This window comes from Excalfactoria chinensis, chromosome 22, assembly GCF_039878825.1.
Source record: "Excalfactoria chinensis isolate bCotChi1 chromosome 22, bCotChi1.hap2, whole genome shotgun sequence".
NCBI classification, from domain to species: domain Eukaryota; kingdom Metazoa; phylum Chordata; class Aves; order Galliformes; family Phasianidae; genus Excalfactoria; species Excalfactoria chinensis.
Window position 1 is genome coordinate 3,481,737 of NC_092846.1, and position 15,518 is coordinate 3,497,254.

At 43.4% G+C, this 15,518-nt stretch overlaps 1 protein-coding gene across 1 annotated transcript; it reads left to right on the top strand.

Moving 5' to 3' along the window:
• Positions 1-5,302: 5,302 nt before the first annotated feature.
• On the top strand, positions 5,303-15,445 carry GNL2 (G protein nucleolar 2). The gene is made up of 16 exons (XM_072355264.1): positions 5,303-5,487; positions 5,602-5,686; positions 6,758-6,852; positions 6,999-7,138; positions 8,205-8,389; positions 8,779-8,845; positions 9,606-9,764; positions 10,315-10,428; positions 11,116-11,244; positions 11,624-11,728; positions 11,840-11,998; positions 12,145-12,252; positions 12,534-12,967; positions 13,598-13,677; positions 14,378-14,472; positions 15,279-15,445. Exons 1-16 carry the CDS (start codon positions 5,424-5,426, stop codon positions 15,426-15,428), a joined length of 2,169 nt encoding a protein of 722 aa, XP_072211365.1. The 5' UTR covers positions 5,303-5,423; the 3' UTR covers positions 15,429-15,445.
• The last annotated feature ends 73 nt before the right edge of the window (positions 15,446-15,518 follow it).

Consider the following 15,518-nt stretch of genomic DNA (forward strand, 5'->3'; position numbering starts at 1 on the left):
AGAGTTCAGCAAAACCCCTTTTGTTCCAAGGGATGGAGCCAAGGAAGTGCCATGATCCCCAGCAATGTGCTGGAGCTCCTGGCTCTCTGGGGAGGCAAAGGGGAAGGCAAAAGTTCATCCCAGAGCTAAAGCTGATGAAGCCAAGTCCTGCTGCCCTTGTTTTGCACCACCTCTGCCTTGTGTGGAGGTGGGTGCCTCCCCACCAGGTCCTGGTGCTTTGGCTTAGCTCAGAATGTGGGAGCTACATAGTTGTTCCAGCTCCAGGGCTGTACCAAGCTCTCCGTGACTGCTCCACTGGCAGCAAAACCTTTCAGCCCATCATCCACTTTGTGTTTAAGTAAACAAGAAGCCGTTATATCTTTTAAAGGGGATTCCATTTCAGCACAATGATAAACGAGCAGCATACCAAGCAGAGAGAGAGAGGTTCTTAAAGTCATCCCTTGAGTTGTTTATGGATCGTGTTCAGACAATTCCTGAAGGCCTCCCAGCTGAAAGATCAGATCTCATTCTGCTCTCTAGCCCCAGCTAGCCTGTGGAATAAGTATTTTGTTTGCAACCTGGCACTGCGTGTAAGCAAAATTGCTTTTCCCTTCCGCTTTTCAGCAGCAATAGTCAGTAACCCTTTCACAAACCTCAGCTTGCTAATTCAGGAGCTCCTCTTCCTTCCCTCCTGCTTCAGTATCTCAATCCAGTTCTCAACAAGGACTAAAGAGAAGAGAGAGTGCATTTGAGACACCAAGGCTCTGTTAACAGACTGCATTCCCTACAGTAACTCATGGCAATATTAGCACAACCATTTCAAAACTCAACTGCATATCATAAATGAACACAACACATCTCGTAGGAAAACCGAAGAACTTCTTTCTGTTGCACCCTTTTCCCTTTTCTTCTTCCTGTTCCCTCCTCCCCCCATAGCAAAATGGGAAGGGAAAGAAAGGCAAAGGAAAGTTTAATACGTTGTATTAGGAAAATCAGCATTTTTCAGTATGGATGGTTGGAAATGAAATTTAGAAAGCTTAGAAGGGAAATATGAAAAAGTCAAATTCCTTTATTTTTTACATCAGCTCAAACATTGTGTTTCTTCCCACTCTCAGAGAGCTGGTTCATTGAAGAGCTTAGAAACATTTTACCTTTGACCAACGTGGTTTGCACACTGAGCTCAATAGTCCAAACCAGAGATTGCCTTAGGCTGATGTCATCTCAACTCACACGCACACCACTGCTCTCTTTCAGTCCATCAAATAATTCCTGTTGTGGTGTTCTCTCCGTGGCATCACTGTAAAATATGCTTCTTTAAACACATTAATAAATAAATGGGTTTGCTGAACGAGCTCTGTTTGCTTTATTCACCCCAACTGGGGTAAAATCCCTAACAGTCGAAAATAGCAAGAAAGTGGGATTGAGAAGGTCTCTCCTCAAGTAATCTGCCCACCCACCTCCATCCAGGAGCCAAATGTACCCCATTTGGGTCACTGCACAGAAGTGGATTCCACACTTTGACCACTTCCTTGCAGTACTGGAGAAATAGTTGTTAGATGTACAGACAGACAGACAGACTTTGTCAGAAATGTCTTTGTATAGAAAAGATCTTCATTCATACCCTTAAACCATTGAACAGACCGACTCAAAAACTGCAGGAGAGCTGCTAGGCAGTTTACTGAGCTTTGGGGGTGCTTCTTCTTAAACAACAGGGAATGAAGGGCAGGGGCGATGCATTAACAGCTTGCAGCCACACTTTTTGGAACCGTTTCATTTCCATCTCATTTGCCAAGATTTAGGAGCTGTGGCAGACAAATTGCACCAAACACAGGTTGGCCGTATTATGGTCTTATTCTGTGTAAAGCAGGATCTTTCACCCGCTACAGTCAGGTTACATGAGTGCACACCTACCCCTCAAACAACGATTTACTACCTTTCCACTCTTGTGGAGGTGGAGGCAATGTATACACTTCTTAGTCCATTGTTTATGTTAAAACCATTTCTCACTCAGAAGCAATCTCAGCTTTGATGAAAGGAAATGTAGTAGGATGTTGAAACACCGCCTGAAAACATTAAACAAAAAACAACAAGAAACAAAAAAACACCCTTCTAAATAAATTACAGACATACCATCTCTGTATAATCAGTCACCACAAATAAATCACCCCGATGGCATTTATAAAGATCATAATTTATCATACCCAACTGAATGCCAAACTGTAGCACAGATGGAGCTGCTTGCCAGAATCCCCGTAGTTTTACAAGAGCTGCAGCATCATTCTAAGTGTAAAGAAAAAAGAGACCATCAGGTGGATGATCTGGCTATTCTTGGTCAAGAATTCCTGTGAGAGAGATCTGCAGCATCAGCCTGAGAAGGCTCTGTAAGTCTATGAGAACTGCAAGGGATTGAGCACAGCTTTCACTATGAAGGATGGGTTCTGGGGGCACGGAGCAGCCTGGCTTCTTAGAGTCCCTTTTCACCTTTTTGCCCTATTTTTCCTTCACTTTTCTCCTACCTCCTCCTTCTAGCTTTCCCCTTTTGCCTGCAGTTGCCATTTTAGGAACTCAAAATCCAAGGCAACGATATCTGAGATCACTCTTGTGTTGTTTTTTTTTCCAGTTAGGGAGCTATCAAACCTGGAGGCCTTTGCCAAGGAGCACTGCCTCCCAATCCTCTACGTTACATCCTTGAAAACAAACCCCTGAGAAGCCAAGTAGAGAAAATGATTGTGGTGATAAACAACCTAAGGTACCTTCTGGCAGTGCTTTGGGTCATTTGAGAGCTAGCTATGAAGCTCACTTCTGTCTTTGTTCTCTGCGGGGAGTCACTGCAACAAGGAGGGTAAGATGGCTGATATTGCTTTTAACCGATTAAATAAAGCAAAGTAGCTCAATACCACACTGAAAAAGTGCTCTGAGTACAAGTCCAGTCTTGCACCGAAGTCTTGGAAATCTCTTTTTCCTTCATTTAATTGACAAAATCTGTTGATCATACAAGGAAGACAGCCCCTGCCAAAAATCAAACATCACTAGTTTTTAATAATACAATGGGAATAACCCCTTAGAACATATGCAATTATGGCAATGAGTCATTCTGATGGCATCACAGAACCACATTCGCTGGGATTTCGACAAGGAAGAAGCCACAGAAAATTCCAAATGCTTTCAGTTCAGCAATAGCCAGGCTGGTCTTATCAATGGAAATGAGGGTGTTAGGCAGATCCTCTGGGCCTGGTGCACATTGCTGAGCCCACAGTATGCTGTATGGACAACATCTCACTGTCATTAACTTCAAAAGAAAAATAAAATAAAATAAAGATTGAAATGAGAGTCTGCATCGATGGTAAATGAAAAGCTGGTGAATCACACAGCAACGTAAAATTAGTTGTAAAATAAACTATTCTGACCCATATGTTAGCTGATAAGCAAGTCCAACAACCACAGCTCCAGAGATGCTGCAAGTGAAATGCCAGCAGTTAGCCTCAGTAATGTAGGTTCAGTCTGGAAGAACTTGAGAGAGAGGTGGGTACAGCTGAAAACAAACCGAATCTGAATACAGTTCCCATATGTTATCAGCATCGTGTTTCCTTATGACAGAGAACACGGGGCCAGCTCTGACTCGGATGACAGGGCTTACCATAAGCGAGGCTGGAGAAAAAAGCTGCTTGTGCCAAAGCTTTCAAAGTGGAAATTTTCTGATGAACTCAGATGCATTTACCAATAAAAATCCTCCATGACATAACCTCATGTCTAACGCCATTACTATTCTTTCAAAGAAAGAGAGAGCAATTCTCTGGATGCATTCCAGGATATTTTGCAAACAATAAAAGGAGTGTTTTCTTAAGGAGAAGGAAGAAAGAGCGGGGAAGAACAGGGCAAGTATTACTCAACTATTTAGTCTAAAAACTCGAAAATCAAAAGGATTTTCTGACAGATTAATATCAACTCTAATAGAAAACACACTTGTCCCGAGAAAACTCTTCCACATAAGCCTCGAGTCTGATAGTTTAAACAATTATCTACAATTTGGGATTAATTTTTTTTATGCCCACATCACTGTGTTTTTTACAGGCCGGAGGCACAGATAATTCCATTAAGAGAGAGAGAGAGAAAAAAGGCTTAAACAAAACAGCCTGAAAATTCGAGACTGCCATCTTACAAAACAGCTCGCAAGCCGGACTAATTAGGATTCCTTTGTACAGCAGGGACCGTGCACTACCTAAAATGCTGAAAACCATTAAAAGAACACAATCTCAGAAGCTCTGTTATTGTTCTGGATTTAGCAGAGCATTAGCAGAACTGCGAGGAAATTGAACTAGCCGTGAATTCTCTGCCACTAATAAGTATTTAGGGACGCTGGGACAGACCTTCGCTTTGGCAAAGGACTCCCCAGCGTGCAGAGCTGCCTTCTCCAAGCCCAACCTCTGCTCTGAATTAACACCGTTTCAGCTGGGTTTGGGTAATTCCTCCTAGGTAAGGATCTTTCCAAGTTCTATTGCAATCTGGCTGTATGTAGGCACGCTCTTCAGGGCCGTAATTTGCTTCAATTCAATTAAGACCGTTGCACGGTCCCTGCAATTCTTTACATGCACGGAAACGAGCGTGTTGTCGTTTCTAATATTAACAAGTCAGTGCCAGGAGCTCGGGATAAACAACTGTGTGCCTGTAAACACCCCATTGCACCCCGCTGCCTGCAGCGTGCTCCCCAGTGCTCCCCCCAGCATCCCCGCATCAGCAGCCCGCTTTGCTGACCGCATGCATTCATGTGCAAATGGAAACCAATCCTGATGCCAAGCTCCCAAATGATTCTTATTATGTTCCTGTGAACAAACAACGTTTCATCAAAACAATGAGGTTTCCCCTTGCCAGCACCCTGGTTGTTACAGCCCTTTGAAACGCCTTCACTCACTGCCCTAAACGGAGCGTGAATAAGAGTCAGACAAGAGCTTATGGTTCTCTATGACCGCAGGCCTCGCTCCTGGGCACATAGTGGGGACTGATGGGCATCGGGCGGGCAAGGCCTGGCGGTGGGCAGGGGCACAGGCCCCGGAGGGAGAGGCCTAGCCCTGGCCTGGCCTGCTGGAGGGTAACGATGGGAAGAGATGGTTAACGATGGGGAGAGATGGGTAACGATGGGGAGAGATGGGTAACGATGGAGAGAGATGGGTAACGATGGGGAGAGATGGGTACCAGTGTTAAGGCCATGCCCTGCGGCGGCGAAGCGCACGCGTTTCCATGGCAACCGGATGTGAGAGGCGGTGCCGAGCGGTTGCCATAGCAACTTAAAGGCGCTTGCGCAGACGGGAGCTAGAGATGCCGGAAATACGTCACTGCGCTGCCCCCACCACCACCACCACGCCGGAAGTACACGTGCTGCTGCTTCCGGTTCGGAGCCGTGCGTGTGGCGGAGCGGGGTCTCGGTTCGGCCCGGTCCCGGCGGCATCATGGTGAAGCCACGCTATAAGGGCCGCAGCACCATCAATCCGTCCCGCGCCAGCACCAATCCCGGTACGTGTGGTGGTGGTGTTGTCTTAAACGTCTCCTATTACATCCTACCGGGCTAGGCCGAGCTTTGCCCACCGGGCCTTACCGGCCGGGCCTAACGGTGCCTTCTCTCCTCAGATCGTGTGGCTGGCGCGGGGGGGAACAACATGAGGGACCGAGCCACCATCCGCCGCCTCAACATGTACCGGCAGAAGGAGCGGAGGTGAGCGCGGCCCTGACCGGTGTTGGGTAGCGCTGGAGGCCGGGCTGTGGTCGGGAGCCACGCAGGGGGGGGTGGCTGTTGGTGCTGTGTGTGGTGGTGGGTATCTGTTTATATGGGGGTGTCTGTTTAATGGGGTGAGCTGGGAAAGTTGGTTGTGAGCTCTAATCTATGCGTGTCGGGGAGTGTAGCTGGAAAATGTGACTTAGAACAACGGATATGATCCTATGGGAACGTCAGAAATCCCCAAATCCTCAGCGTTCTTTCGTGTTCGGCTGCAGGGTGTGTGAAAAGCCTGGCTTCTCTATGGCTCTTAATGAGAAACCCACATGAGAACTGCGGCGCAGTTCCCACCCTGTACATATGCGCCTCTGCCGTGGTGTGGGTGCTGTGGGGGTTCTGAGGTTGCTGGTTAGGAGCAGCAGTTTTGTTTTGCCGGATCTTAATTCATTTTGAGGTAGGGCTGTAATGTATATGTATAGTTTTTTAGTCAGGTTTTGAGTTGGAAGCGTATCTTCTGGCTACTGTTGAGCGTAGGCTGATGGGTAGAACTGACTGCAACAATTCATCATGAGGATGTGAAAGAAAAAAGAGTAATATGTTTGGAAATCATGCGTTCCTTGCATCCCAATTAGATATTCATATGCAGTCTTGAAGAGTTCAGTTAGGTTGGGATGTATTGCAGGAAAGCTGCCTGTGTGTGTATGTATGTTTGTATGTTGCATGCTAACTTCTATCAGTTACCTTGCAGTACTTAGCTTGTACCCAGATGCCTCTTATAAATAGAGTCCAAAACACTCAGGTGATTAGTGAGGTGTTTTTCAGAGACATTGCTCTGTGATTTGACACAGCAAACAGGAAAAATATCAGCCTAGGATCATCACAGGGCAGTGTCTGCCAGCAGGTGTGATAGCTCATCCATCTAACACTGCTGTGCTGCCAAACCTATCACCTTTGTGCAGGCATAGGCTTGGATTGGTACTGAGGGGGTGAATAGTGGTTCTAGTGAGTAAAAGTGCTATAGGCATATATGGCTTCATTGTGTATTTACATGCCTTCTCATCCTTCACTTAGAAACAAACGTGGCAAAGTGATTAAACCTCTGCAGTATCAGTCGACGGTGGCGCCGGGCACAGTTGCAAGAGTGGAACCAAATATTAAATGGTTTGGTGAGTTTTCTCAGCTTTCAGGCTCTCCATTCGACAGGCTTGGATTTGGTTGAGTCTTCTATTGATATTTTCGTAGTGTAATCTGAGTCTCTGAAGCAGTTAAAGATGAGGAATGGTGTAGATGCAGTATTTATTCTTACACACAGGGAATACCCGTGTGGTCAAGCAGGCATCCCTGCAGAAGTTTCAAGAAGAAATGGAAACTGTCATGAAAGATCCATACAGAGTGATCATGAAGCAAAGCAAGCTACCAATGTCCCTTTTCCACGATCGGATTAAACCTCACGTGAGTGTCATTGATCTGCATTGGGTTAAGGCTTTTTTTTGTGTTCTATGTGGGAAATTGGCTACATCTGTAGAAGCACTGGAGGAGGAATTGGGGCAAATGTCTTGGAATGGGATATTTTTGAGGCCACAATGTTATACAGAGGTTATGAAAGCAGTCTGGTTTGTGATGTCTATGCTATGGAATTCACATATTCTCACAGGAAATCTACTTGAAAACTCTCTAGGTTAGAATATGGCATTTAAAATGACTGTGTCAACTTGCCACCTTCTGTTCTAATGCTTCTAAGGGCTGATGTGACAGCGCTGAGGAAGCGCTGTTCTGTTAGCACGTGTTCTCCTGTGCACTGAATCTGCTTGAACTCAAATGTGTGCTTTTTATCTCGAATCAGAAGTTCTGCGTGCTGCCTTCGTTTCAAGGCAAATCGAGTTTCAAATCCATAAAGCTTTAGTTATTACCAGACTGCTTTCATAACCTCTGAAGTATTATTTTGGATTATCGTTAGATATTTTTCACATGGAAAGTTGCCACGTTTGTGTCATAAAAACATTACCTAAATGAAGGGAAAAGTTACTGTAAACTCAAATAAGTGTTACAAAAACAAATGATTTCTTTCAGCTATGAATTGCGTGCCGTTCCAAGAAAAGTTGGCATTCATTACAAGCTTCAAATTTTACAGTTTTGACTGTAATTATCCCTGACAAAAATCTGTGAATTTGGCGAGATTTGTGCACTTGTTAGAAAAATAAGGAATGATCAAAGATAGCAGCTGAATTTTCATCATTGCAGCCTTAATTACTTTTGACATCATTTATGCAGGAAGAAGTGAAGCATGGTTCTTTGGCAAGTGCAGCCTGTTTTGGTGCTTGTTAAATATCCGTGTTTGTGCTTCTTGAAATTAAGCTGCAGAACTCAGACATGGTTGGGAAAGTGCCTATAACTCTTGCTTGAGGTTACAGGGTTGCATTGCACTGAGGTCTTGTAGGCTGCGTGTCGTGAGAGATGGAAAATTAGAGATTGTGGGTGTGTTTTCTTCTTTTCTTTTTAACAACCCGTCTTTCCATAGACCTCCAGAGTTCACATTCTTGACACAGAAACATTTGAAACAACATTTGGCCCCAAAGCACAGAGGAAAAGGCCAAACCTCGCCGCAAGTGATGTGCAGTCCCTGCTGGAGAATGCTGAAGCCTCATCAGAATGTTACGATCAGGGCAAAGACAGAGACCTGGTCATTGAAGACACTGGAGTAAGGTAGATAGGAAGGGAAAATCATTCTCTATTTACATTTCTTAAACATCTTCATTCATTCTAAAAAGTGCATCTAGTACCTCTTATCAATGCTGTTACTGTCTGATTGATGGGTGTGCAATGAGAAATAAGCTGAATGTGGCTGGATTTTATTTTAAGCTGTTTTGTCACGATATATTTAACTGAACTCCTGCTTCCATGGGACCCTTCTGTCTCCATTGCTAATTCATTTCCTGTTGCATATCTGGAAATTTGTGAACTCAGATATTGGGTTAAATAAGGGACTGGGTCTAATCTCCTCTTTTCTCTGTAAATGGCTAACTGGCTTTAGAGAAGACAGCACTACAGCCCTGTTATTGTGGTTGTTGATGTCTCTGGTGATCCACTTCCAGGGATGAAGCACAAGAGGAAATATTTAAGAAAGGACAGTCAAAAAGAATTTGGGGTGAGCTGTATAAGGTAAGCAACGCTTATAATTTGCAGCAGGTATTGTCTGGTATTACAGGTTGTCTGTATTTTAGCCTTATTGAAGTCCAGTGCTGCAGCACAGCGCTGGAAATACTGTGTGACTCTGAACAGCTCTGAAAACTGTGCAGTTTGAGTTAGATTTGTAAGTGCAGCTTGTTTGCTCTCAGTGACTGTTGTTAAACTGCTTGACTTCTTGTCCTGAACTTCTGAATGTAACTTAGAACTTTCTCATTTAGTCCTAGAAGTGCTGGGAATCATAGAGCAAAACAGATCTCAATAAGATTCTGCCAAAAATGCAGGAAATAGCTGTGAAACAAATTCTCTTGGCTTGAAGCAAGTCATGAAATGACAGCTCCCTGCTGTAGATGCTTAGTGGACTAACAGCAGGTTCCTACTTGGTTGTGTGTTTCATACTGATCCAGCAAACGCTCTTTATGTCTTGATCCTTTATGGAATGGATGAAGAACATTCTTTTTGCCTGCTAAAGCAAGTAACTTTACTGTTTGGTTGTAGTGTTTCCCTTCCCAAATGCTCCTAGAAGCTGCTCGCAGCTGTCCAGCCTAAATTTGGAGGGGAGTAGGGAAGAGAGAGTAGAGCCTGAGATTGTTATAGGAAAATAACAGTTGTTCCTAAAGGATGTAAAGTTTTATCCTATAATGATAAGAATTTAGAAAATTACTGATTTATATTTTGGAAATGTATATGACTTTCCTTCTGTGTGATATATATACATATATATGTATTTTTCCAGGTGATAGACTCATCGGATGTTGTTGTTCAAGTTCTTGATGCCAGAGATCCTATGGGTACTCGCTCCCCTCATGTGGAATCTTATCTGAAAAAAGAGAAACACTGGAAGCATCTCATTTTTGTCCTGAACAAATGTGATCTTGTTCCTACCTGGGCTACTGTAAGCACAGCCTTGCCTCTTGTCCCTTGAATGTTTTTTGCTCCTTTCGTAGCCTCTAATTCTGTTGCCAGTCCTTGTTCTAGTCTCTTAAGGGCATAATGTAACTGGGTCAGTGGGAACTCTCTGCTTGCTTGCTGTAAAAGTAACAATTACCATTTAAATCAGTCCAAGTTTGGCTCAGTTGAGCAACAGTCACCAGCCACAAATTCTCTACTTCCTCTGTCTGGATTTAACTGTTCAGCTGATGTCTCCAGAGTATGCTAAATGTTAGTACATTTAAGGTCCATGTCCACCACAGCTGGTCTGTTTTACATCGTTAAACTAATTAACTAGCAATGAAGGCATTTGGGGGAAAATCGTCCTTTTATGAAAACAATAGTCAGTGCTTTTAGCTTTTGGGTTGATAAAATGCATCAAAGGTTCTTACGTGGCAGCTTTTATAGATGTGTTATGTGACTCAAGTGAAGATGCTGTGTTCTTCTCATAATCAAATTGTTTCACCGCCTTTGCAGCACAGGATTCATAACTGAGCAATGTTTTTCCTCTTTAGAAGCGCTGGGTTGCTGTCCTTTCCCAGGAATACCCAACACTTGCTTTTCACGCCAGCCTCACAAACCCTTTTGGCAAAGGTGCTTTCATACAGCTTTTAAGGCAGTTTGGAAAGGTAAAGAAGAACTGCGGGGCTTTGTGTTGTCTGGGGTTGGAAGGGGAGGTGGGGTTAGTATGGGATTTTTCTGTTTTAATATGTGGGGTTCAGTGTACTTTCTTGTGGCCATTCTGTCAGCAAACAAGCTTCATTCTGTGGAAATGGAAATTACTACCCCTGGACAGAGTATTCGGTTGATACTCTTAGGTCTGATTTGAATGTATAGAAGAAGGGAATATATTTCAGGCCCATTAATGTCCTGCATATATGCATATTCTATTAAGGTGTTCTTCTTATAAGTATCTTCATTTTCCCAAGAAAATAACTAATCTCAAGACAAGAGAAAGTGTCTTGTCACAAGACCACAACTCTCTTCTGTCCCCCAATGCTGTTTGTAGTTGCTTTATTTTTCAATCTAAGAGGTTTCTAATTTAAGGCATTTACAAGTTTAAAGCAGCAAAAAACACATTGGGTTCACATCTTCCTTCTGAAGAAGCAAATGTTCTCTTTCAATGGTTGGAGTTCTTAGATTCTACCTTTGTATGTTTCTCCTGATAGAAAAGAGCTGATCTCAGTTTTCTTTAATCCGATGGATTTGGAGCAGCCTTTGCTTTCTTATACAACGAGACCAGAAGCTCCTAAAACTGCACTAGTAACCGTGTCGTTTTCTATGAGGTATTAAAATGATGTGTCATTTCTTAACAGTTACACTCTGACAAGAAACAGATCAGTGTGGGTTTTATTGGATACCCAAACGTTGGCAAAAGCTCGGTGATCAACACGTTGCGGTCTAAGAAGGTCTGCAGCGTGGCTCCTATTGCAGGTGAAACTAAGGTAGGAAGACACTGCTGTTTTAAAGGTTAAATAAATAATATTAAGAATATGCCATTGTGTTGTCAGAGGCAGAAAATATGTAAAAATGAGCTCATTAACATTTCCAAGCCACTGAAATTATACAAGCTGCATCACCCTGAGTCTGAGGGGTGGCTGATGAGCCAGGTGTTGTTCTGGAGTGCTGCTCCTCAAAAGCATTTCTGAGTTCCTATGTCTGTTCTGCAGTGCTGTGTGATCTGAACACTCAGCTGCACTGACTCAGTGTGTGCTAATGCCAAGTTTATAAGATGACTTCCGTATATTAAATCTGTGCATTTAAAAGCAGAACTAACAGTTGTGCGTGAGAGGAGATAACGTGGGGACCACTGATTTCTTTCAGGTGTGGCAATACATTACTTTGATGAGGAGGATTTTTCTCATTGACTGCCCAGGAGTGGTGTATCCATCTGGAGACTCAGAAACAGACATTGTTCTGAAGGGAGTGGTATGTATCTGTGCCGTGTGCAGGGAAAATTCTTGCTGTTTTCAGCGTGGCGAGTTCAAAGAAGTGGCTGCACGCTTTCCAAAGGGTTGATACTTTACCATTCATTTTTAGGTTCAAGTTGAAAAGATTAAGAGCCCTGAGGATCACATTAGTGCAGTGCTGGAAAGAGCCAAGCCAGAGTACATCAGAAAGACATACAAAATTGATTTCTGGAAAGATACAGAAGATTTCCTTGAGAAGCTTGCTTCTAGGACTGGAAAACTACTAAAGGTTTGAGAGCATCCTGTATTTACAGGTTGGAAGTGGGTCTGTTTCTGCACTGCATGTGGGAAATATGTTTCAGTTGCAAAGAGATGATAATATAAAGATGGTATGCCCTGCAAACAAGGACAGAAACTGTTACTGAATTCTTTCAGGGTGCTGAGCCTGATCTGCAGACTGTCAGCAAGATGGTTCTCAATGACTGGCAGAGGGGCAGAATTCCGTTCTTTGTGAAGCCACCAAATGCAGAAGCAGCTGCTGAGGTGAGGATGTGAGGCTCATGCCTCTTCTTGCATATTATTCCATTCTTCTAATGATACTCACTGGTGCTTTTGCCAGAGCACCACGTAAATTGGGCTTTTCCTGACATGATTCAGAGGACCGGATAGCAAAGAACTCTTCCACAGAGATGTCTGAACTGTTTAGCAGTCATCTGACTAGTAGAAATGTCAGTAATTACCATGTTGTTAGTTATCTTAGGCTTCATCCAAGGAGATGTTTGGACAGGCTGTGGATAATATATCCATTACGCCTTTTTTCCTAGCCACCTGCATCGGAAGGAGCAATGACATCAAGCCAATCTAATAACGAGAAGGAAATTTCTGAGTCTGTTGAATCAAACGTGGAGCCAACGGAAGAGAAGAAGAATACAGACACTGAAATGAAGCAGCTCATGGCAAACGTTCGGCAAAACTTTGGGAGGATTAACGTAGCACCTCAGTTCTCAGAAGAAGACCTAATTCCTGTAGATGTGCCAGGCTTTGATGAAACAGACAGTGATCTTCCTGAAGAAGAGGAACAGGAAGAAGAGGAAGAAGAAAATGAGCAACATCAAGATTCAGTAGAGGAAGAATCAGAGCCGACTGTAGAGAGTGGCAGGGAGAGCTCGAAGGCAGTTCTTCAGGCTTTGGAGGAGAAGATTGCAAAGTGCAAAAAATTTCTGGATAAGGCCAAAGCCAAGAGATTCTCAGCAATAAGGTATCTGAATCTGTTTAGTGACTCGAGCATTTTCCTTTGTGGGGGGGTGGGAAAGAGATGATAAGTTTCTGTTGTAGTTCCACTGCCTTTATGTCCCGTTGCCATGGCTTCTCTAGCCATAAATGCTTACCCTTGGCTAAGCAGCAGTTTGTTTTTGAGAGAGTGTTCTAAGAATTCCTATTGGCCATAATAACAAAAGCTTTTTTCTCGCTGTTGGGAAGTTGTTGGCTCAGCAATGGTTTAGAAACCTGTGGGTAGCAATATTTCTTCCTTTCATCTCTCCCTGATACTGACCTTTCTTGAGTAATACAGAGGTCAGTATCCTATCTGTATATGAGCCTGTGCATTTTCAAGGGCATCCCAGCTCGTATGGCAGGCCCAATTTTAGCAGAGCTCATCCACCAGGTTTGTGAGGTCTTAGATGTCAAGAATAAGTGTTAAATTTTGCCCTTTGTGCAATGCACAAGTCCAGTAACTCTAGAGACAAAATTACTGGAACGTTTCTTCCATGCAAAGTCTGCGGCTGTGCTGATGACAGGCTGCTGGGACCTATTGGAGATTGATCGCTTCTTTGAGATGGCTGCATTTTGTACCATGACATTCTTTTGCTGTCTGTTTCATCTTTTGTAGAATCCCTAAGCAGCTGAGTGAAAAAGTGTTTGCAAAATCGGTGCAGAAGGCTGAAGAGACCAAAGAAAAGGAAGAGAAAGGTAAAACGAAATTGGTAGTTCCTGATCTCTGTTTGGAAATCCAAAAAGAGAGAGAAAATAGGGGATTTAAGGAAGGGTGTTCATTAGCTTCTCACTTCAAGTTCTTCTTTCCCCAAAGCTGTTATTTAAACCTCTGCTTAGTGAATCTAAGGGCTGCCTCATGAGCTTGTTATAGCCTTTCTATAGAACTGTAGAGCCTGTATAAATGGAGAGCGAGCATGGCGAGTAAAACGTGCCCTCTGCTACTGAGTGAAGATAAAGACAAATGTTGTGCTCTCAGCAGAATGGTGCTGCGGGTGGTTTGCTGCCTCAGCAACATCCGTTCCACACGGTATAGTATTACACAGCAGGGGGTGGAAGCATTTTACGACATTATAAAAGCACAGAGCTACTGCAGGCTATAGGTTTTACTGTGGTCACTTTTGAGGGTCTGTGTCTTCAATTTCCAAAGCAAGTTTGATTAAAGGCAGAATAAATTGGGAGAACCCTATAGTGACAAGACTGACATTTTTTCTAGACTTATGTAAGGCTTTAAGCAATCTGCTTACCAGGAGTGGTTTTCTGGTAAGGGACAGACATGTTGTTTTGGGAAAAGCCATTAAAATACCATCAAATCAAAGGATTGCTTTGCTGAAATAGATGAGACAGTGACCCCAGTCTTGTGGAAGATGCTGGAGTACATGATCTCTGCTGTTTGCAGGTGGCACAGTGAAGAAAAGAAAAAGGAATATAGAAGAGGAGAATGATGAAGACCATTTGGGTAAACAGCCTTGCAAGAAGCTTACATCCAAAGAGGTAAGTGGGATCTCTCGTTGTGTAATAGATAGTGGAGTAATTGAGCTGGCTCTTTCCTGCATGGATTGCCCGTTATTATTTGAGAGGTTTGAAACCTGACATTAGTAGCTATCTAATGTGACAGCAGTATGTTCCAGCAGGCCATACGCCCATTAAAGGCACCAGCAGGCAATAATGACAGTGTTGAAAAGGAGAATCCTTTGTAGATAACTGTTCTGCTTACCCAGTGATGCTGGTGAGAGAGCAGGGATTGAAATCTGACAGATGAGAGAACTTGGATCTAAGTGGGCAAAAGTCAGTGGCTGTTCTGTACAGCAAGAGCTGCTGCTCCTATTTCTTGTGTTTGTTGAGCCTAAACAGACTGTCTCACTCGGTGTTTGTAGCATGTTAAAGTGATGTATGAGCAAATCCTGTACAGCAAGGGGTTTGGGTTTTTGTTGGTTGTTTTTTTGGGGGGTGGGATATTAATATATATGGACTATTAGGACTGTCAGAGGAAGACTGACAGTGGAAGACTGACTATTCATGCACATTTGGTCACAGTCTCTGTGACTACGCTCATCAGTTTCCTTGTAATTCTTCTCTATATTTGTAGAGATTAAACTGTATCCTCTTATGTGACGTTTTAAGAGCTTGAGTGGGTGGATTTTGTATAGCCGTATGTATGTTCGCATCAGTAATGGTTTATATGAGGTGATTTATTTCACGTAAGTTGCGTGGAGTGGAAAGTGAACAGGGAAAGAATGCAGACAAATTAATGCAGTGGGTGCTGTGGACGTGCTAACCTTCTTTTGTGTGTATTGCAGAGGAGACGAGCTGAGAGGCAGCAGCGCTCCAAGAAAGTTGGAGTCCGGTATTATGAAACTCACAACGTGAAAAATAAGAACAAGAACAAGAAAAAAAGTGGCTCGGAGGCACAGAGATCAAAGCACAAAAAATATAAACATAAGCAATAACTGTTTATCCTATTAAATTTTACATAAAACAGCTCTAGTATGCGGTGGCTTTTTTTAATATAAAACTTGTAGTTCCCAGTCAAAGCCGAG